Source organism: Urocitellus parryii, chromosome 3, assembly GCF_045843805.1.
Source record: "Urocitellus parryii isolate mUroPar1 chromosome 3, mUroPar1.hap1, whole genome shotgun sequence".
NCBI classification, from domain to species: Eukaryota; Metazoa; Chordata; class Mammalia; order Rodentia; family Sciuridae; genus Urocitellus; species Urocitellus parryii.
The window spans coordinates 58,433,847-58,458,380 of NC_135533.1; the positions used below are offsets into that span (position 1 = coordinate 58,433,847).

The 24,534-nt window shown below is 34.9% G+C and overlaps 2 protein-coding genes across 2 annotated transcripts in view; one reads left to right on the forward strand and one right to left on the reverse strand.

Annotated features, from left to right (window-relative positions):
* Positions 1 to 24,534, forward strand: part of Fbxl13 (F-box and leucine rich repeat protein 13) — a 220,125-nt gene that overhangs the window by 86,118 nt on the left and 109,473 nt on the right. The window contains exons 8-9 of the mRNA XM_026384982.1: positions 275 to 370; positions 5,664 to 5,796. Coding sequence (XP_026240767.1) covers positions 275 to 370; positions 5,664 to 5,796 — 229 coding nt within the window. The remainder of the gene's footprint in view (positions 1 to 274; positions 371 to 5,663; positions 5,797 to 24,534) is intronic.
* The window catches only part of Lrrc17 (leucine rich repeat containing 17), a 30,401-nt gene continuing 20,776 nt past the window's right edge, over positions 14,910 to 24,534 (reverse strand). Inside the window, exons 3-4 of the mRNA XM_026384975.2 lie at positions 19,508 to 19,663; positions 14,910 to 15,624 (exon numbers count right to left, since the gene is read on the reverse strand). Coding sequence (XP_026240760.1) covers positions 15,227 to 15,624; positions 19,508 to 19,663 — 554 coding nt within the window. The 3' untranslated portion in view covers positions 14,910 to 15,226. The remainder of the gene's footprint in view (positions 15,625 to 19,507; positions 19,664 to 24,534) is intronic.

Genomic DNA, 24,534 nt, shown 5'->3' on the forward strand with positions numbered 1-24,534 from the left:
CCAAAAAAAAAAAAAAATAAAGGATCACATTGTACAAAAGGCATCAGCAGATAAGTTCTAATACTTTGGATAAAATTTCTATCTTCAGATAAAATTCTAGTGCTTAAACTTTTGCTATACAATATATGGATTATATTACCATTTAGTCTCTCTTAATCTCTCTTTCCCTCCCTCCACCCTTGCATGCATGTGTGCACACACATAAAAAGTGGGAAGAATTGCATCAAAGTTTACACGTTTTTCAAAATTGTGTATTTCTTTTCTTTGCACTTAGATTTTCTCGTACCTTGGTTTAAGAGATGTAATAATATGTGGTCAAGTAAACCACTCCTGGATGGTGATGATACAAATAACTAAATTGTGGAATGCTGTAAGTAGCTACTCTCTGAACTATGGGGTCATTTTAGTTCTTAAGGGCCAATGGATTGCTATAAGACCTGCTTTAGTAGGGACCACCTTCTTCCTTGCTCCTTACTCTGTGGCCACCAGCAACAACTACATTTGTTTTTCTTTAGTTCTGCAGAAGCTTGGAGGGAGAGATAAAAAATAAAATAATGTTATTTTAAGAGATATATTAGTATTTTAAATAGTAGATATGAATTGAATATTAGTATTGAAGCAAAAGCCTGTTTTATTGAATATTTTATACCCTATCCTGGCTTCAATATTAATATGTGCCTGATTCCTTCGTGAGTATATACTGTATGTTGAATCCTTGCCTATGAGGAAGACAGTTTAGACTGTGTGGTTTGTAATGACCTATTCATCACTCATAATTTGGAAGGATTAGTTCTACTAAAAATAAAGAAGAAAGAATGACCTTATATGCATGGCTAATGGTAGGTAAAACTGACAAGATGAGGGGTTTGAACTCGAAGAGGACAGAACTGACTGATAATTAAATTCAAAGTATGACATTGATATAATTTTTTGCTAAAAATTTAAGCATTTAGCTGAAACATCCAATTTGTGAGTAGCCAATTCCTCATTTTGTCATTTCTCATTGCCTGTTTTTTTTATAATTGTGACACATTTAAACACAAATAAAAGCAAAAATAAAACAAAGGCCAAAATATAATTATGGAAATAGAAATTTACTAAACATCAAGAAACCTAACCTCCTATCTGGCTTTGTTCTTCCTGCCACATTCTCATATTCTCTACATCTTTATCCAATGAGGGCAGAAGTGCTGGCTTTTTCTAATTTCTGCCAGGCTGCTGCAGGATTTGTCCTTATCTTAATATTGCACATATTATTTCTCCTTCAGAGCATTTGGATTCATTTTTTTCTTTTTTATGAGTGTTCCAAAGTGAAAAGGAACATCCCCAAACATTTGTCACATAAATAAGAGATTTATTCGTATAAATAATATAAAGAGATGATTCGTAAAGTGTGGTCCTAAGACCAGCAGCATCAGCAACATCCAGGAACTTGTTGGAAATGCAAATTCTCAGGCCCCACCCCAGAGAAATTCTGGGAGTAGCAAATCAGCAATCTGTTTGTTTGGATCGTTAAATCCACCCAGATGATTCTGATGCAGGCTAAAGTCTGAGAATCACTGCATTAAACTAAAAATAAACTTAAGGCATGAGTATCTGATTTGTTAGCTCAGATGGAATCAATTCTCTTGATATTGTCATACAGAGTGAGAATACAACAGTTCAGCCAAGAATGGGGAGGGTGCTCTGATGACATGTTTGGTTGACTTATAGATTAATGCCCTTGGCACCTTGTCAACTCCTCTTAGTTTCTGTAAGTTTCAGAGATTCTGAAAAATGGGGTCAGTCCCCCTATTCACAAGTCAATCTAATCACAGGATATCATCCATCCTCCATCATTAGCAATAAGGAAGGTGGAGAAGTCAGCTATTGACTGGACTTTAGACAACAGGGAAAATGATGGCCATTGATTATTGATACACAATCATAGTTGTTGAGAATACAGTGTTATCCAGGAAACAGATAAGTCATATGTGGTTACTTTTTATTGTTGATGACTCTTCTTCCCAGTGTCTTCTTGGAATGAGAAACACAGGCATGATCCAAGTTACAAAAATAGTACTAGGGAAGAATAGGACAGAAATGTCAGTCTAGAAGTCCACATTGGAAAATGCCAGAGTGTGTGTCTGCATGCATGCAAATGCACTGACAATATCAAGAAGGCTTTGTTTATGTGTTGCATATATTAATCCTATTCCCTGATGAATTTTTAAAATTTATGCACTCATATTTTGTGCTATTTTATTATGTTTTTGAATAATTGTAGCTAATATTTACTGAGTTCTGCACTGAGCACATTAAGTTGCATTTTCTTAGTTCCCCCCTGAAGTTTCCTGAGTTAGGCACTATTATTTTTCTCACTTTACAGATGAAAAACAAAAACATAAGATAAAGACATTGTATCCATCTACAACTAAAAAATATATTAACAAAACCAAAAACTAAGGCTTAGTTAAGTAATAGCCCAAGTTGTTAAGTGGTTAGATTGGAATATAAACTCTGATCACTCTGACTACAAAGCATATACTCTTATTTAGCAAATATTTTTTAAGGAAATGCCACTTTTGCCATTTAATTTCCCCCTACCTGGATACACAGGATTTCTGCTTTCCTGGTTCTTTTAAAATAATAGAATCTTGGTGGGGCTGGTGACACACACCTGTAACCCCATCCATTTTGCAAAACGGAAGCAGGAGGATTGCAAGTTCAAGGCCAGCCTGGGCAACTAGTGAGACCCTGTCTCAAAATAAAACATAAAAATGGATGGGGATGTAGCTCAGTGGTAGAGTGCTTGTCCAGCACATGTGAGGCCCTGGGTTCAATCCTTAGTACTATGGACGGGGAGAGGGGAATCTTGAACTCTGAGAACCAACTCTCATCAAAAAATTGACATTGAGGAGTAAAATTCATGTAGGATTTGGTCCATTAAATCCTCTAGATATTGTGAATTTTGTTCTTGGACTGAATTATACAATCAGAGAGAGTAACATAATTGGATCTTGTTTCTTTAGGTTTTCTGTAAATTGTGCTTTTTTTAACCCTGAATTCAGCTATTGATCAGTGTTTAGTTGTAAGAAGTCCCTCAATTTATTTAATTAGTTTCTTAGCTTGTTTCTCTCTCTTTCTATTAAAATCCTTTAGTGTACATCCTTTTCCTAATTTTTAAAATACATATGAGTGTGGAGCTAGGGTTGTAGCTCAGTGGTAGAGCACTTACCTAGCATGTGTGAGGCACTGGGTTAATCCTCAGCACCACATAAAAATAAATAAGTAAGGTAAAGGTATTGTGTCCACCTACAACTAAAAAAATATACATATTAAAAAAAATAGACGATTGAGGGCTGGGGATGTGGCTCAGTGATTGAGTGCCCCTGAGTTCAATCCCTGGTACCAAAAAAAAAAAAAAAAAAAGAAAGAAAAGAAAAGAAAAATCTGTTAACGCCAAAGATTGGTGATATGACAATGTTTACCAAGATAGGAATATAAACTTGTTTAACAACATGGGAGGGCAATTCAGAAGCATCTACTTAATTTGAAGACACTCAAATCTAGGACCCAAGCAATTGCATTTCTAGGTATATAGCCTAGAGAAACTCACAGATGTTCTCAAGTCATGTGTTTAAAACAGCAGAAACACTGCACACTACCTAAATGTCCATCAATGGAAGAAGAAATATTTTTTAAAAATAATAACTTTCAAAACATATACAATGGAGTGATGGAATGCTATACATTTTTTTTGGTGGTACTGGAGATTGAACCTGGGGTACTCTACCACTGAGCTATATCCACAGCCCTTTTAATTTTTTTATTTTGAAGATCTCAGTAAGTTACCCTGACTGGCCTTGAATTTGCAATCCTCCTGCCTCAGTCTCCCAAGTTGCTGGGATTGCAGTCCTGTGCCACTGTGCCTGGCTACTAGATAGATAGTAAACTAAAGAGTTAAATAAACCTGAATGCATCTCTAAAATAATACTGAGAAAAAAAGTAGATAATCAGTCATCATCAAAATTAAAAATTTGGGGGCTGGTGCTGTGACTCAGTGGTAGAGTGCTCACCTAGCATTTGTGAGGCACTGGGTTCAATCCTCAGTTCCACATAAAAATGCAATAAAGATATAAAAAATTAAACATTTTTGGATCCAGAAATCCCACTACTAGGTACATATCCAAGGGAAATAAAATCCATATATCAAAGAATCACCTGCACTCCCATGTTTACTGCAGGACCACTCACAATAGCCAAAATTTGGAATCAACCTAAATGTCAACAACAAAGGAATGAGGGGGAAATGTGGTATGTAGACACCAAAGAATACTATTCAGCCATTAAATAGAGGAAATCTTGTCATCTGCAACATGTAGGGAACTAGAGAACATAATGTTGAGTGAGATAAGCCATACCCAGAAAGACAAATACTATATGATCTCATATTTATATGGAATCTTTAAAAGTTGGCCCACAGAAGTAGAGAGTAGAATACAGGTTAAGAGACTGGAGAGGAGACAGGAAAGGGCAAGGCTGGTGTACAAATGCATGGTTATAAAAGTGAATAAGTTCCGGTGTGCCATTGCACAGTACAGTGACTGTATTTAACAATGATGTGTATTTCAAAAGAGCTAATAGAGAAGTTTTGGAATGCTTGCCACAAAGAAATGATAAATGTATGAAGTGATGGATATGCCAGTTACCCTGATTTGATCATTATACCATGCATGAATGTATCAGAACATCATTGTTCCCCATATAGATGTATGATTATATGAAAATGTAAAGAATATTTTAAACAAACAAAAATATTTAAAAAATACATGATTGTATCTGCAGGATAAATTCTTAAAGGTAACATCATTATGATAAAAGTTAAATTGATTTATAATCAAAAAAGTATATGGTGTTATAGAGTGACTTTTGCTCCAAGATTTTTTATAGTTCTGCCTGCTTTTTGAAATCTATCATCTCATTGTTAAACTATTTTGTATATCTTAACTCACAAGTGGGAGACTAGATTTTGTCTCATGTGTTAAATCATTTAATAATAATAATAAAAAAGAAGCCATTTGTGGACTTGGGATATAGCTCAGTGGTTACAGTGCTTGCCTAGCATGTACAAGGTTTTTTAGTTTAGTTTTTTTTTTTTTTTGGTGGACACAACACCTTTATTTGTATGTGGTGCTGAGGATCGAACCCAGGCTGCAAGCATGCCAGGCGAGTGTGCTACTGCTTGAGCCACATCCCCAGCCCCCATGTACAAGGCTTTTTAAAAATTTTTTTAATTTGTTCTTTTTAGATAGACATGACAGTAGAATATATTTTGACCTATTATACATACATGGAGTATAACTTCCCATTCTTGATGTACAAAGCTTTGATTCTCAGAAACATACACATACACATACCCCCAAAGCCATTTGTGTTTAATGTGCTATATTTTTTATTGGCAAACTCAAATCATTTTGGAATTGTGTTTGTATGTGTGTATATTCCTTTTTTACTTATGAAATTTATATTCTCTAGTAGAACACTCTAATATTTTACTCTTTTTTTCTATTTGGGAATGATGTGATGGAGAACTTTTAGTACTTGATAATTTAAAATATTTAAAATTTTTATATGAAACATATTTTTTGCATTTCTTAATGCCTTTTGTTTATCCTTTTTAGATTAACTTTTCCACAGTGAAGAATACAGTTACAGATAAATATGTAGTGTCTACTTTGCAAAAGTGGCGTCTAAATGTGCTGTGTTTGAATTTTCGTGGTTGTCTTCTCCGACCCAAAACTTTGAAATATGTCAGTAAGTATATGTTCATTACAATATTTGTCTTGCTTTTCTATTTTCTAATTAAATAGATGAAAAAAACCATAAATAAAAGGGAAACTTAAGTGATAACCTTAGGTCAAAGAATGTGGACTGCAACCACACTAAAAACTTATAATATGGTTAGTTCTTACTTGATTATATGCTCTGGGAGTGAGTTGGTCCTTTGTGCATTCTTGATCAATATTTGATCTTGCATTTGTCTATTTATGTATCATCAATTTATCTACACCTGTAATCCCAGCAGCTCAGGAGACTGAGGCAGGAAGATCACAAGTTCAAAGCCAGCCTCAGCAACCTAGTGAGGCCCTCAACAACTTATGGAGACCTTATCTCAGAATGAAAAATATAGGACTGGGGATGTAGCTCACTGGTTAAGCTCCCCTGGATCTCTCTCTCTCTCTCTCTCCCCCTCTTTCTCACCCCTCCTTCCCTCTTCCTCTCCCTTTCCCTCTCCCACTTACTCCCCCACACTATTAAGAACATATCCTCACTTAACAAAATCTAGCAATAAACAGTAAAATTATCTCCCTTCAACTCCCTCAAACCCATTCATTTACTGAAAGGTACCCAGTATTATCATTTTTCTGTCTTTCTAAGATACATTTATATAGACATGTGATTTAAAATACACAGTTTTAACTTCTGACATAAAAGAGATCATATTGTTTTAGATTTTCTTTTATGTCATGGAAGTCTTTGCATGTCAGTATGTACAGACCTACTAAATTCTTTTTATATATTGTAAAACCATTTTATAGATAGACCATAATTTATTTAATCTTCCTCTAGATGAACAGTAAAGTTATTTCTATTTTTTCCAAGCTGCTTTGTACTTGCAATGTGATTTTTGTCTTTAACCTGTATCTCTTTTGAGATGTGTTTTTTAATTACCATGCATGTACTTTTAGAAATGAAACAAATTATTTTTAAAAGCATATTCCATACTGATTCCAGATAATGAAAAAGAATGCCATATATAAGCATAAGTATCAACTTGGATAAGTCTAAATACAGGGTAAAATCAAGTTGCAGGATGACACATGCACATACATATTATTATATTACATATAATTTAATACAATTTTTCAATGTGAAAACTTAGTATGTATATAGTTTGCATTTTATTTTGAAATTAGTGCAAATGTATATACCCATGTACACATATTTATGTTTTTTAAGGACATAGCACAACATGCTAACCCATAAAAACATGAATAGAAGTAAAAAAACTCTAAATGCAAGATAGTGTTTATGGACTGGGTGGAGAGTTTAATGAAACAAAGAAGAGGTACACAAGGAATCACTGTTGTTATCTATAAACTTTTTTATTGAAAAAAGAAATTGTATAGAATGGAATAATTCTGATTGATTGTTGCTAGTGCTAAAGAAAACTATAGTTTTTTTTTTATTTTGGATGATGTTATTGTTTTGGACCATATATAAAATTCAGTTCTTGGTTTTAATAGTTTGTCAGTTGATCCTCTTGGGTTTTCTAGGTAAATGGTCATATCATCTGAAATTATTCCCAGTTTTGTGTCCATTCAATGTTATATTTATATCTTTTTATTCCCATTTGATTACATTGCTTGGGATCTCCTTTGCAAGGTTGAAAAGTAGCAGAGAGATGTGGAATCTTGCATGTTCTTGACTCCTCTTTTCATATTTTTAATGAAAATAATGTTCATATGATTACATTTTAGAATACACCTTGTTGTGGGGATCTAATGCTATCCTCACTTTAACAACAGCTTTCTTCTCCATATTTATTTCTTATTCAGTCTGATTATATCTGCCTTTGGTTTTTTTGTTTCATTTTGGTTTTTTTTACACCCATGATATATGGTGTATTTTGACATTTTATACATTTTATACATGTGATGGGGTGCAACCCATCACAATTTTTGTACCATTCTTGTGGTTAAACATGATATGGAGTTACACTGGTTGTGTATTCATATGTGAGCATAGGAAAGTTATGTCTGATTTATTCTACTGTCTTTCCTATTCCCATCCCCTCTCCCTTCCCTTCATTCCCCTTTGTCTAATCTAATGAACTTCTATTCTTCCCTCCCTGCTAATTATGTGTTATCATCTGTATATCAAAGAGAACATTTGGCCTTTGGCTTTTTGGGATTTTGATTTATTTCACTTAGGGTTTTCACATAGGTATTATTGGAACTGATAGTCTCCAGTTCCATCCATTTACTGGCAAGTACCATAATTTAATTCTTCTTTATGGCTGAGTAATATTACATTGTGTACTTTTACCAAATTTTCTTTATCCATTCATCTGTTGAAGAGCACCTGGGTTGTTTCCAAAGCTTGACTATTATGAATCGAGCTGCTATAAACATTGATGCATCTGCATCACTGTAGTATGCTGATTTTAAGTCATTTGGATATAAGTTGAGGAGTTGGGTAACTGGGTCAAATGGTGGTTCCATTCCAAGTTTTCTGAGGAATCTCTGTACAGCTTTCCAGAGTGGTTGAACCCAGTTTGCAGTCCCACCAGCTATGTATGAGTGTACCTTTTACCCTACATCCTTGCTAATATTTATTGTTACTTGTATTCTTGATAACTGTCATTCTGACTGTAGTTAGATGGAATCTCAGTGTAGTTTTAATTTGCATTTCTCTAATTGCTAGAAATGTTGAACATTTTTTCATACTTTTTTTGACCATTTATATGCCTTCCCCTATGAAGTGCCTGTTCAGTTCATTTGCCTGTTTGATTGGATTATTTGGTTTTTTGTGTGTGTGTGTGTTAAGTTTTTTGAGTTTTGTGTATATCCTGGAGATTAATGCTATATCTAAGGTGCAGGTGGTAAAGATTTTCTCCCATTCTGTAGGCTCTCTGTTCATGTTCTTGATTGTTTTCTTTGCTATGAAGAAGCTTTTTAGTTTAATGTGAGCACTCTACCACTGAGCTACAGCCCCAGCCCAATCCTTTTTATTTCTGTAAACTGGATACTAACATACATACTTTCATTTCATATTTTAGTGATATTTGTCCTTTCTTGTTTCTTTGTCAATATAGCTAAAATATTATCAATTTTTTGATTGTTTCAACCTACCAACTTTTTGATTCTTTTTTTATTGGTAAAATATATATATAATATCAAAATTTTGGTTGTAATTCCTATACAGTTACATTTGCATTGCTGTCAACTATCACCATCCATCTCCAGAACTTTTGCATCTTACAAAATTGAAACCTGTACCCATGTATAATAACTCTTAGTTTCTTCCTGCCTGTCCTGTGGCAACCACCATTCTAATGTCTATCACTATAAACTTGATGATTCTAGGTATCTCACAAAAGTCGAATTATAGAATAGTTGTCCTGTTACTAGCTTTTTTTTTTTTAAAACATATGTCTTCAAGGCTCACTCATGTTGTGACATGTGTCAGAATTTCCTTCCTTTTTAAGGGTGAATAATATTTGTGTGTGTGAATACCACATGTTGTTTATCAGTTCTTCCTTCAATAGACACTAAGATTGTTTCTACTTTTTGCTACTGTGACTTATGTTGCTGTGAATTCAGGTGTTCACACAATTTCTATCTCTTCTTCTAGTCTCTATTTAGTTTATCTCTACTGCAATCTTTATTATCCTGGTTGTTTGGGGCTTCATTTGATCTTCTTTTTCTAGTTACTTTAAAAAATTAGCAATAACAGAAATGTATTTTTTAACAGACACATATAAATTATACACACTTATAGGAAATCATGTGTTTTGATACATTATGTAGTGTTCGAATCAGGGTAAATATATCTATCTCCTCAAACATTTATCATTCCTTTATGGTAAAAATATTCAAAATCCTTCATTCTAGTTTTTTAAAAAATATCCAGAACATTTTAATTATTTATACTCACACTACTGCACAGTAGTTATGTTTCTAGTTTTTTGTTTTGTTTTGGTACTGGGGATTGAAACCAGGGGCACTTTAACAAGCTATCCCTTTTTATTTTTTAATTTGAGACAGAGTTTTTTGAAGTTGCTGAAGGTCTCCCTAAGCTGCTGAGACTGACTGGCCTTAAACTTGGAATTCTCCTGCCGCAGCCTCCAGAATTGCTGGCATTATAGGCATGTGCTACTGTACCCAGCTTATTTCTAGTTTCTTTTTATTTATTTATTTTTTAGTTTTAGGTGGACACAATATCTTTATTTTATGTTTATGTGGTGCTGAGGATCAAAACCAGTGCCTCGGAGCACTCTACCACTGAGCCACAACCCCAGCCCCTATTTCTACTTTCTTAATGTGAAAAATTATGTTGCTGATTTGGGGCCTTTCTTCTTTGTCTTTATAATAATCTTCTGCTTCTGCTTTATTTTTTTTAGAGCAGTTTTAGGTTCTCAGAAAAACTGAACAGATTGTATAGGAATTCCCTTTATATTCCCTGCCCCCACACATTTTAGTTCCCCACTATCAACATCTCCCACAGGAGCCACACATTTGTTAACAATTGATGAACCTACATTGATATATCATTATCACTCAAAGTCCATAGTTTACCTTAGAGTTCAATCTTGGTGGTGTACATCTATGAATTTGGATAAATTTATAATTATATATCTATTATTATAGTATTTTATTTCATTCCTCTAAAAGGTCTGTGCTTTGTTCAGTCATTGCTTCCCCTTGTCAGCCTCTTGCAGTCACTGATCTGTTTATTGTACCTATAGTTTTGCTTTTTCCAGAATGGCATATAGTTGGGATAATATAGTAGTAGCCTTTTCTTTCACTTGGTAACATGCAATTAAGTTTCTTTCTTATCTTTTCATATACCACAATTCATTTATTCCTTCATCTATTGAATAGTATCTTGGCTGCTTCCAAGTTTGAGCAGTTATGTGCAAGTTTGTGTGTGTGAGTTGTGTGTGTGTGTGTGTATGTGTGTGTGTGCCTATGGGCATAAATTGTGTTAGCTTCCTGTCACTGTGAAAAAATGCCTAATATAAACAACTTAAAAGGAAGAAATGTTTATTTTAGCTAAGGGTATCAGTGGTTTCAGTCTGTGTGCTTGTGGCATCATTGCTTCTGGGCCTATGGAGAGGCAGAGGCACGTGGCAGAGGAAAGCTGCTTACCTCATAGTGGCAAGGAAGCAAACAGGAAACAGGGAGGGGCTAGGATTGGGGGCATATGAATATCCTGAAGATATTCCCTCATATGAATGGGATATAATCCTTTGGGAGGCACTTAACAGCCAAACTATAACCTAGTGTTCAACTCATTTGATTAGATAACAAGAAGCATGATTGGAGATTGTGTAGTGGGAGGGTGGTTAGTTTTGTAAGAGACTGCGAAACTATATTCTAGGGTGGCTGTGCCGCTTTGCATTCTCATCAGCAATGAATGAGAGTCCCTATTGCTCCACATCCTCTCTAACATTAGGTATTGTCAGTGTTCTGGATTTTAGTCATTCTAATAGAGCGTAGTGGTATCTCGTTTTTGTTTTTACAATTTATGTCCCTAATGACATAAGATGTGGAGTATTTCATATGCCTATGTCTTTTTGGTGAGGTGTCTGCTAAGGTTTTTGGCCCACTTTTAAATCAAGTTGCTATCTTACTGTTGAGTTTTAAGAGTTCTTTGTATATTTTGGATAATGGTTCTTTGTCAGATGTGTCTTATGCAAATATATCCACCAAATTTGTGGCTTGTTTTTTCATTCTTTTGATCAATCTTCTTTTAAAAAATAGGCATTTACAGCTATAATCTTCCCTTATTTTTTTTTAACTTCTTTCACATAAAGACTTCCTGATACTTAGGCACAGGCTCACTGGAAAGTTTGGGATAGGAGAAGAAAGGGTAACATAGGTTGTAACTTGTGTGAAGTACAGACAGTCAGACAATGAAAATGCCTAAGTCAAACTCTCTACTGTGCAGTGCACATGTTGACTGTATGTTCATTGTATCAGATAATGGCATGTTTTATATTCTGACACATAATATATATAGTAGTTTACAACTGGATCTGAGATCAAGATAACCTAAAATATTTTGTTGCTTTAGACTTTTTGATATTTTGTTGTCTATTTAAAAATGTTTATTTAGTATTCATCTGGAAGTATAATTCTTGGTACAAATACCTTTATCACAGAAATACTTCATGCAAGCCTGAAAAGATCTTGATTTTTTAAAAAGACAATAAATATGTTTCATGTTTGTGATATTTAAAATTTGTTACCTATTATTTAATTAGACCAGTTTTAATTCTAGCATTCTAGTAAACTTGAATGTGTTAAAGATAAAAGCTATTCTCAGAGATGTTTTAGCTTTTCCATTTTCACCCTAGCTTCTCCACTGGTGTGTCTAGAATTATACACATTCCTTTCAAGGAGTTTGGTTTTTGGATTTCTAGGTTGAAGAAAAATATTGGCCAATCTTTGGGGCTGTTTGGTTGAGCACAATAGTTGTAATCCTCATGTCAATATAAGCTTTAGAATAAAATTAACCTTAAAATGTTATCTTAAAATGTTTAAAAGGCAGATGAGGGAACAGGTCCATGGAACTGGGGCAAGTGGATTCTCATCATTGAATTCCTTCTATTTGCCAGAGCGGGAGACTTCAGATTTCTCCAAAACACTTGAATTAATCTAGGGTATAGGCTCCAGAGTAGGGAATAGCTAGTATATGAAAACAAACAAATAGACAAACAAAAAGCCTACCACAACTACCACCAAAACCCACCACCAACAAGAACAAGAACAACAACATTAACGAAAAATATCTTTCCGAAATAATCAGGCATTAAGTCAGAGATAATGGGCTTAGGATTCAGGAGATCTTAGTTTCTAGTAAATCTTGTTTATGTCAGAGAAATCAGAGAATCTTAGGTCCAGCAAGAAAGTTTAAATAAAAAACTTATTCTATCTAAATACTCAAGTGATACACATATTTGGTCAAATAGGAGAATCTCAGAATTGTCATATTTTTGACTAGCAATAAGTATACTTATTTTTTAATCTCCTGAATTCATCATCTAAGGCAAAATTATTAGAGTAACTATCAAGGAAGAAATTAGTAGAAGAGGAATTATCTAATTATTCCTTCTATTATGGATGGAATATGCTTCCCAGAAAAGTATGAACTCTGATACAGAGAAGAGGCGGCTGTACGCTTTGAAAAATATGCTTCAATTAAAGTCCTGGAAGATATTAGTAGCTCCAATAAACTTACTTTTGGATGGTCTGGATTAATTTCTATTTTTTTCTAGAGCTTTATTTCCAAATAGATCTCTGGGGATACTATTGGATATAAAAATCTACCAACACAATCCCAACTATCTTATTAAAAATTAAACCAGAGAACACCTTGGGTCCTTTCTCAGAATCAGATTAAATCTCCTCATTTATTCCAGAATCCTGTTGCCCCCGCTGTGATCCTCTTGTCTCCTACTGATGTCACCCCAGCCTTTCTCATCACCAAATCTTGGATGTTTCAGTTTCCATGTTCTTAATATTCCAACCTAAGGCTCATGGACAGTAAATGATATTGTTACATCTCTCTGGTAGTACTTCAAATTTGACAGCTGTCTTTAATGTCATGAATAATATGGAGATTTTCATTGAGAAACAGTATCTCAAAGTCTTTACCTCTGAACCAAACCACTGGTAAAATGGGTAAAATGGTTAGAACCTTAAAATCCAGACTCATTTCCTAAACTACCAGCTCTGGACATTCCTCCAGCTTCCCCATCTTGGTTTCCTATGTAAATTAATTAAAATTTAAATATTTTGGACCAAGACTGACTCCTCCCCGTTGCTCTCAATGGTACTCCTGGAGAGAAAGGCTTAACCCTCTTGTCATCTGCTCCTCTTTGGGGATTTGGTTCTTGAAGTTCTGATGCCAGACAGCCAAGACTGAACCCTAACTCTTAGAGTTCTGCACAACCTGCGCAGCAGAAAGTGTTCAGACCGACCTGAACCCAGGCTTTGCTACCTGTCAGCCCTGTAGCTTTGTGCAAATTACCTAAACTCTAAAAAACAAAACAAAACAAAAAAAACCCCCTTGGATTCCTCATCTATAGAAGGCAGATAACATTAACTTCCTCAGAGAACTCTTGTGAGAATGACAAGTGGAGTTTGTGAAACTCTTAGCCTAGTGCCCAGCATCTATTAGGTGCTTAAAAGGGCTCAATACTATTTATCATATAACCATCTTCTATGTTCGGGGTGTTTGTACAAGTATAAGACCAGTTGCTAAACTTTGTTGGAAGAGCTTGATACAAGAAATGAAAATGTATTCAACTCAAGGTGAAAAGGAAATCTGTGTAAAAGGAAAAAAAATAGTATTTCACTAAAGATCAAATATGTTTCTTTTCACTTTGTTTTTCTTTCTATTGACCATTTAAATGCAAGCTGATGGAGTCCGAAGTTTAAATTCTCCATGCATGTGCTCTTTCCTGGTGACCTATTTCTGTAGATGAGCTAATTTGAATTTGCAAACCCAAATCAGGAATTCTCTCAAGCACCACTCCTTCCCTCAGTTGTCTCTGAATTAGTTCCTGTTTTTCTGTTTGGCTTCATCCCAAATTCTGACCTGAATCCTACTCTGATAAGGAACATGTTTTGTTTTATAGTCCTTGTCACATTAGCTTGGCAGGAAGTACTCAGGCTGTCTACCACTGACAGAAGGCTTCCTGAACACTACTCGGAAGAAAAAAAAAGTATCTACATTCACTAGTGTTTATACCTCCTCAGGGCTCATGATTCATACCATCTACATCTGCTTTTCAGAGCCCATTCTCTAACCAGCTTCCAATATATAATTTTCTTATTCTTATTTTTATTGTGACAATTGCCTTTTAGGTCTAGCTTGATAGTTATTTGCAAGGATCAGTGAAGACTGGTTGAGAATTTGAGTTTACCAGGACCTTATTTTGGAATGTACAGGAGTAGAAATGGGAATTTGTTTAATGTTTACATTGATTAACTGAAAAAAGGGGGGTGCATGGAGGAGGGAATAACATTTTATTATGATTAAGCATTTGTATCTTTTCATTTTGATCATCTTTAGAGATTGACAGACAGCTATTAAAAGGCATGTTAAAACAAACCAAGATTTTTTTCCCCAAAAAAGCAGTAAAAGCAATTATACAGGACATTATGAAATTCTAATGCCATTACTAGGACCCAATTCCTGCAGGTTACCAGCATGGAATCGTGTGTCAGCAGAGGCTGCTCCACCAATGGACAGACATGCAGGGTGACAGTATTCCCTTGATTACTATACTTGTCATAATGTAATAACAATTATGAGATAAAAAAGGAAACCTTTCTATACCTGATAACGCTACATAAATAGGTAACACAGTTAATCAAAATGTAAACATATGGTTTTCTTACACCAGTAAAGCAAATAGGAGACTATTTACAGCCAGAGCAATTCTAAGTTATCCCACTATAGTGATTCTTACACCTTGTTTCTTTGTTGTATGATCCTTGTGTATTTTTTCCCATTCGTCATCTTCTGTATCCTGGTCAAATGTCTCAGGGTATGCTGGTAACTTGTCTTTGGGGCATTCTTCATAGTAACTTCGGACATATTTTCCCACAGACCATCCTTTGTATTCTTCTGGTGTTTTGCATTCCAGGCCATTATAATGGACATTGTAGTGGTGTATTAACCAATAGTAGAGGTAGTGGATGTTGTAGTCACATCTCCAAGGATTATCTCTGAGCCATAAGAGTTTCAAAAAATACAAGTCTTCTAATACTCCATAGTCAAAGTTTTGCAGCCTGTTGTTTGTTAAATCAAGCTCTTCTAAATGTGTGAGCCCTAAAAAAGCAGCTAGAAACAGAAAATATTTATTAAAACGATGAATAATTGAGTTAATGCAATGGTCTATAGTGAGTTGTAAGGATAAATACAAATTAAAAATAAGAAGTTTAATTCTCCCTGTTGAAAAAAAAGGAAGTTTTCCTTTCTCTCCTTTTTCTCAGATATTTACAGAAAATTTGTAAATATAACCACATTCTCCTCTCTTTGAAATGTCTTTAAATCCTTTTAAAGACTAGATAGGCCATTTGTCACCATTAAAATCCAGTAATGCCTTTCTCAAGAACTTGGGAGCCATCTTTTTGAGATGTAAACATCAACTAAGATAAGCCCTTGTATCCCAGTTTCTGTAAGGCCAGGAGCCTAATTTTGGTGGCATTTTGCTTCCAGTTGCAAGACTACCCGTTTTTTTCTGGATAAAGTCGAAAAGCTAACCCAGATAGATGGTCCACTTACCAGATAAAGTTAGAATGAGCTATATGTAATAAAATGTAATATCAAGTTCTCTTACTTGAGAACTTGTTGTTTATCCTTAAAACGTGTGTAATGGGTAGTATATAAAAGACAAGATTCTCTCTGTCTTTGCAATCTGTTAGTGATTGCCTATGCTGTGCATCTCATTCTGGTATAAAGTTTATTCAATAATGAAAGTGTTTTTCTTTTTTCTTTACTACCTTTGTGGAGATGTCTGGGTTGGGAGGAGATTTTTTAAAAATTCTATTTTCTCACTATGCCTATTTAAATGCATACTTTCTAAAACATATTTTTATTCAAACAAAGCTTTCCCCTTAATTAGATTGACTAATATACAGCATTTGATTTGAAAAGTCAGCTTTAAGTTAGCTTTTAAAACAGTATTTTCTGATATGCATTATTTTATGCTTACTAGAAATATGACACCAAAAGAGGGAGGAAGAGAGAGGGAGGAAGGGAGAAAATAAGGGAGGGAGGTGGGGGAGAAAATATTTCAAATGTAAGATTTGAGTACAGAAAAAATGAAAAGTGTGACTGTTGATGATTTGATACCTTCCTAGGATATCAGTAAGTTCTAAAAATGCCTAGAAAACAATCTTTCCCCAGTTTTGAGGGGAAAGATTCTAATTCTGTAGAGTCCCCAAACAATCTGCCAATGTTATGAGAACATCTGGTTGTGTTTGGCAAGCTATGGAAGCTGTCTGCCTTGGATCCATATGTATTTAATTTTGCTAGAGGGTGAATAATTAGAACAAATACCAAACACATAACAAAATAAAACAACAAAGTTTTTTTCCTCCAAAAGCAAAGAATATCCTATCTTAATTCTATTTAGTTGATATGAACTAAACAGATAATTTCAGAATTTATAGGTTAATCCTGATTTCAGATATTTTATTTCTATTTCAGCCATTTTCTCATTACTGTTTTAAAATGCCCTTGTTAGAGCATAGTATTCTCATTTTTGAATTTGGAAAATATGCTGTCATACCAATACCATTAGCTATTTTCATATCATCTGTTCTCAGACAAAACCAAAATTCCCCCTAAAAATATATTTTATATTTTGATAGAAAGCAATGGCTTGGGGGTCTTGGTGGGAGTGGGAGACAAAAGTTCAGTCCTTGTGATTATAGTGCTGAAGACATTGCATTTTTTTTTCTATTTGTTAAAATTCTGTATGTCAATGATTTCACAAATTGTCTTTCCTTAAACTGATTCAACCCAAAAGCATGTGTAAATATTCTTAAATTTTATTTTGGAAGTACTATAGTTGCACTTAAACCATATGAATCTAGGCACTTGGGAAAGCTAGTTTTCATCTGTTTCTTAAAGGAGGTAAAACGACTCATAGGGTGACTTCTTTCCCTTTTCCACAGTAACTCCTGGCATTTCATAAGATTATTATTCATGAAATTCTCACTGCATTTGCATACTTGCCAGGCAAAATCATTAAAGTAAATCTACTTTGGCAGTGTTTCATCTCAAAGATCCTAGAACATAGTAGGTCTTTTATCTGAAAACCCCTTTAGTTATTTTGCCTTATTTAAGTGCTGAGATACTTTTTTTGTTCCAAAGGACACACCCCCACAAAAGTGGCTGGCATTCAGTAGGTGCACAATACATATTTATTAGTGTAGGAAATACTTTCCTCGGATTGAACTGAATGAATTTATTAAAAACTGGGTATCACTGCTGATAAATAGGGATCAGGTCAAATGTCAGCAAGGAAAATGCATAGGGTGAACAACATTAAAAGGATCCTAAGGATGGGAAAGAAATCCTTGCAATTTCGTGAATTCTATAAATGAGGAAAAAATATGATTGGAAGTAAAATAAATCCATTTTCTAGCTATCATCTGTCTCTGTAATGTCTCCTTTCATTTTTCGCCAGTGTTCTTTATATACTGTAGTTTTCCTGTAATTATAACATTATTGCATTATTATTCACTGCTTTTAATATGTTTAACTTGGACCATATAATAACTAACATTTTATTTATTTTTTCAGAAAGATCTAAAACTTGTTTGCATCCATACTGTTTTTCTTTTTTTCTTTCTTTTCTGTTTTTTCCCCACCTCTTCATTCTTTTTCCAGTTGGGAGGTCAAACCCAGGGCCTTGTTCATGCTGGCCAAGCCCTCTGCCTCTGAGCCACATCCTCAGTCCTTGCACCCACACTTTAATAGTTGGTAAGCTATTGCTGTAGATGATAAGCATCAGAAAGAAATTAGATGCTTGCCCAGGGACCTTGGATATGACATACTTGTCCTTTCGGTCTTTGGTTCTCCTGGGGCAAAGAAAGCATCTCCACCTCCAGATCCTTCACTCTCTTCCTCCTGGCTTTGTAGAGATTAGCTACTGGTTATTGACCTGCACACTAGGAAAATTAGCGCTTCATGTGGGAGAAGAGTGTTTCTATGGTGTTCTTATTTAATGTGAAGTGAAAATTGCATTTGGTCTTGCCATTCAAAGATACTTTCAAATTTTCCATATTTATATAGGCAAAGGTATGAGTGTAGCACGTTGCTGTCCCTTTAAGAAATTTTAAAAATTACAATTTTGTAATATTTTTAAAAGATGTTAATCCTAAAATATGCCTTTGTGGCTCCAGAATATTCATCCTTAATTTTCACTTCTATCATGTTAAAATTCTAAGGTTTATTAATAGTACTAGATTACCATTAAGAAAAGTCAGAGAAATAATTGCATTCAAAATGTTTATAACATTATATTTGACTATTAATAATATTAGTAATTTTGTTATAGTTAGGACTTTTCAAATTTAAGTAGCTTCATAAAAGCCACATGTATTCTGTATGTAGCACATCTTACCATTGTTTCAGTAATTCTCAGTTCCTTCTGCATCTTGTATGTTTTAAGTTCAGTTTTTTTGCCAGAGGCTTTTCTTAGCAAATAGAGAAGAGATGTGAAGTTGGAAAGAGAACTGATCTTTATTTAGGAGGAGAAATAACATGTCTTGCTCTGGTTTGAGCATATTTTATCTTAATTTGTGAGGGTTGTATTTAGCAGTTAGTTTCAAATTTACTCTAAGCAAGTTGGCAAAGAAAATGCCACATCTGAATTTCTGTTTAAAAATTGTTACATGTTCACTGTATCAATGACCACTTGCCATATCTTTCCATTTTTAAAAAATCTATTCTACAAAATAATTTATTTGGGCTAAATGAATAAATATCACAGTTGGTAACTATAACACATACTTTACAAAGCAACTTTTGGCAGCTATTTCTCTCAGTTCCAAACAAGTCCTAATTTAAGTGCCACACTTGATTAAAATTCATACTTTTAAATTATTTAGCTTAGTTTAGTTTTTTAAAACTTTATTTACTGTAAATGTTGCTATAAAAGAGAAATCACAGAAGAGCCCCATTTAAGGGGATGATATTCAATGAAACTTACCAGGGTCTATGAATTCAATGGTGTTACTGCTGAGGTTCAATTTCTTAAGCTCATGAACATCTTCAAATTCCTTGGGTCGAAGTTGGTTGATTTTATTGTATGATAAGTCAAGTTTAACAATATCTGGAGGGATGTTGGTTGGAATTTTCTTCAACTCTGGAAAAATTAATAGTATTTAGGTTATTTTATTTAGTATTGGAGCGCTCCTTGCTCTAGGTCTCTCTTCACTGCTAAACTCATGTGATTGAAGAATTAACTCTTAAAGATAAAGTGTAAGGATATCTAGAGCCAAAGAAAACTGGTATGAGCAAGTCTTAGCGTTTGCTAAATTCTGTCAAAGCCCAGTGAATCAAGTGCATCAAACTTAGAGGAAGGGCTGTCAATCCTTGCTGAGCTGTTCAAAGAAACTCCCTAGATGCAATGGTAGAAAACCAAGAGGAGAAACAACAGGCAGTGCCATATAGGTAGCCAAAGAGAAAGGTAGGACTTAGTTCCAGCTACCAGTAGTCGCCAGGGAAGTTTTTGAAAAAAAGAATCAAATAAAATCTATAAGTCAAACAACAGCAAACCAAACTGCTGTAAGCCTGTCTCCTCTCACTCTCTTTCTACTTCTGCATTTTCTAATAATATTGCTTTTTTATTTGTATCTTCATTTTATCCTTCTTTTTAGATTCCCTCTGCTCACAAATAAGCTCAATTTGCTTCACTCTAAAAAACAAATGAAAAGCCCATGATCTCCATGATCTTAAGCAGCAGTAATCAGTAGTCTCCCATTATCCTCAGGAGATACATCTCAAGACCTCCAGTGGATGTCTAAAACCATAGATAGTATGAAACTCCAGGTATACTGATTTTTACCTATACATATAGACCTGTGATAAAGATTAATTTATAAAGTAGGCACATAAGGTTACTATAATACCCAGTAATAAAATGGAATAATTATAAGTGTCCTCTAATAAAAGTTATTTAAAACATCTATTGGATTGGCCATGAATAATACCATTTCCTGCTTTCCTTTTCTCAATGATAGTTATCAACATCAGACATAGTATACATTTTACTGATTTTTTCCCCCTTGTTTTTTGCTCCCCTTCCTTCCCTTCCTCCATGGAATCTTCATGAGGGAGAGTTAGGACAGTGCCAGAGTAAATAGATAAGTGGTGTGTGGCAGGTAACTTCTATGATGGCAGCCAATGATCCCTACTATAGATATTCATGCCCCTGCATATAAACCTCTCCTTTGAGTATGGATGAGCCTAGTGACTTGCTTCTAAACAAGAGAATGTAGCCAACGTGGTACGATATTGCTTCTGTACTTGGGTTACAAGAGAATGTGACTTCCATCTTGCTAGCAGATCCCTCTTTAATTGGCTTTGATGAAATGAACTGCCATGTTAGGGAGGCCCGTATGGCAAGGAATTAAAGGTGACCAATAGCCCTCAAATATTACTAACAAATCTTAGTATTATTTGAAAACCACAGACAATTGAAGTCAAGGAAAGACAGAAGAAATAATTTTTTTGACACTTTGTTGAGAGCCACAGCCGAAAGGGGCCCCAGCAAACTTCCAGCTGCCAGCAAACTTCTAGCTGCCAACTGATTGGCTCCTCTGCCGGTGATGCTCATTAGGCTGATTCCTGCCCTTTCAGACCATGGAGCTGCTCATTGGGGGACTTTTTTGGCTCTGCCCACTCGACCCAGCCAATCGGCCTCAAGAGCAGGAGGAGGAGGGGAGGTTGAGAGGCTTGTGGGAAGCCCGTGGTGGGAGTTGGGCTCTGAAGGTTTTTCCTGAGGAGCTCTGTGGTTTGGTGTGTGTGGTTCTAAAAATAAAGTTCATTTCTTTTGACAAGTGGCTCCTGAATTGTGCCCAGCCAGACTGCAGCAACACTTAGAATTTGAGATAATTATTGAGAATGGTTAGTATCTTGTAATAGAAAACTTGAAAAAGCAGAGCAGAATTTTATTTCAAAATACCCAGAACCCCACTTCTTCTTACTTCCTCCATCGTTACCACATTGATCCAAGTCATTACTTCTTATCTGGATTATTCCAATAATGTCCTAAGCCTATGTGATCCTGACAGACCAGATGGCAGAATCCATCCAATGGCTTCCCATCTCAAAATGAATGAAAACCAGGATGAGTACTCACTGAAGCCCTATAAGCCATTGAGGGTTGTAGGGCATCTTGGTCACCAGAGTCAGCACCTTCTAGATTCTAGAAATCAGCCTGTTTATCAGAACTTGCTTGCCAAATCCACAGCTACTAGGCTGGACAAGAGGGTGACACAACACCCTCTGAGGGACAAGCTAAAGTGGGTTAGCCACAAATAAATGGGTAGCAAAAAATGTTTACGCGAACACTCTGGAACCCAACTTGAGCAAAGTGGCAGACCTGTGGATGCTGGCAAAGGAATATGAATTACAAAACCAACTTTGGGGTTGTCAGCAGAAATCCTGGATAAAAATAGGATCCACAAGTAGTACCAGGAAATGTAAACCCAAGGCTTTTACTAGTATTTCTTTGAGAAAAGGGAAAATCTTACTTCTTGTATTGATGAGTAAAAATAGTTCTTTACTATAGAACTTGAATAAGAATTGTAAAACTTGATGCTAAGTATGTTTGTCTTCAATAAAGAATGTATAAATAAATATTTCCTCAGGCCAGAAATCAAATTTCTTCAATATCCCCATTTCTAGATCAGGCATCACATGGTATCCAGATTTCATGTTTATTGCTACCCAAAGTCTTCATAAATGCCCTGACAATGCCATATTTGCTTGATTATTATTCTTTATAGATCTTGCTTCTCCTACAACCAAACCTTACTGACTTTGAGGAGGGAATTGGGAAATTTTCTCCCTGTAATTTCCCCCATTTAGTAGGTTATCTTGGTTGTCAACAACCTCAGAATTAATTTGAAAGCTTGGTTGTAGGAGTTAAGGAGATGAATGACCCTGTTTATTGCAAACTTAAAAATCCTTAACAGTTTGCTTTAGGGAAAAAAAAAATGTGTCTTTATCATCAGAGGCAGCTGGAGGCAATTTACCTACACAATTTGCCCTAGCCTGACCTTTGAAGTGAAAATGGTAAGTTATCCTGGTAAATGTGAAGTTAAAAGCAGTTTAAGAATTCTGATTTTTTTGTGTTCTTAGCAAATGCATTTACCTCAATATGGCATAAATGTACCTTTCAACTAATCCCACATTTTATTCCCTTTGAAAGACTAAGTTTTGTTGGCAAAGTGCCTGACTCTCAGTAAAGAAACTATTATTTTATTTCTTGCTGTCAGATGTTTAAGGCAAAAATAGTGATCTTTGTGGTTGAATTGGCATTAGGGACCCTGCACATACCATCTGACTCATTGTTAAGTTAGTTAGGAAAGACTCAACTCCCACTAGAGGGATCTGTGTTGCAGATTCTCTGTATGCAATTATGTATATTTTTCTACAGAGCTTAAAAGGAGGCTTCAATACTGGGAGGAATTATACAGGAAACACTAATAATTCTTTATATAACATATAACAGCCAGAATCTTGAAGGGAGAGATGGCATTACTTGGTGGCCAATGAGTTGAAAACTGTGTTACTGACAACCTGTGTGATCTTTGAAGGGCAAGTTAGCTTCTCTATACTTCAGAGAAGGTTTAAAGATATGTATCACTTATAAAATGAAAGTAATAATACTTCTTTTAGGGTTGTGCAGAGTAAATGACAATGTATATAAACCTCTGTCTCCTTTGATATAAGGAGGCTGATTCATAGTGGGATAGGGAGCAGGAGCATGGGAGGAATAGACAAACTCTAGATAGGGCAGAGGGGTTGGAGGGGAAGGGAGGGGACATGGGATAATTAATGATGGTGGAATGTGATGATCATTATTATCCAAAGTACAGGTATGAAGACACAAATTGGTGTGAATATACTATATATATAACCAGAGATATGAAAAATTGTGCTCGATATATGTAATAAGAATTGTAATGCATCCTGCTATCATATATAAATAAAAATTAAAAAAACAAAAACAAAAAACCTCTGTCTCACTGCCATGAAGCATATAGGTACTAGCTGTTATTCATTAATATTGCTGCTAGTTCCTCTCTTGATGGCATGCTTTAGGCCTCCTTAGATTCTATACAGTGTCTAAAATGTGAAGCATAATTATCAAAAGCATTACTACTTTCTGGCAGGGAGCTAGAGATGCACATTGCTAAGCATTTATTTTTCATATTTAACATTTGTTACCCATTTTATAGAATGGAATAAGAAAAATTAGATCAGATTAAATTCAGGTTGTCATGCTTATATTCTAGCTATGATTTCTAACATATGTGTTTTTATTTTTAAAGGTTTCTTAAATTTCTTTTTTTGAGCAAAGAAAAACCTCTGAATTATTTTCACCAATCTAAAGTACATGGCCCTGTGCCAGGCACTACTAAAGGGAGTATAATAGACAAGCCCTCTGCCTTTACACAGGAATTGACACTATAGTAAAAAAATAAAAAATAGGGGCTGGGGTTGTGACTCAGAGGTAGAGCACTTGCCTAGCATGTATGAGGCACTGGGTTCGATCCTCAGCATCACATAAAAATAAATAAATAAAATAAAGATATTATGCCCAATTAGAACTAAAAATGAATAAATAATAAATAAATGAAGAATAAATGATCAAGTGAATCAGTAGATTTATATAAACAATGGTGAACCATCTATAGTGCTAAAAAGGCAAAATTATCCTCCATTTTATAATCTAAGAGTATAGACTCTGCCTGGGAAGGGTGTGGGAGGAGGATGGAGAGAGAATGGTTAAAAAGTACAGGGTGCAGATAGGAGAAGGAATAACTTCTAATATCCTGTAGCACAGTAGAATAACTGTGGTTAGCAACATTATTTGTATATTTTGAAATAGCTCTTAGAGGGGATTTTGAATGTTTCCAACACAAATGGTAAACATCTGAAGTGATGGATGTGCCAGTTACCCTGATCTGATCATTTATATTATATGCATGTATTAAAATATCA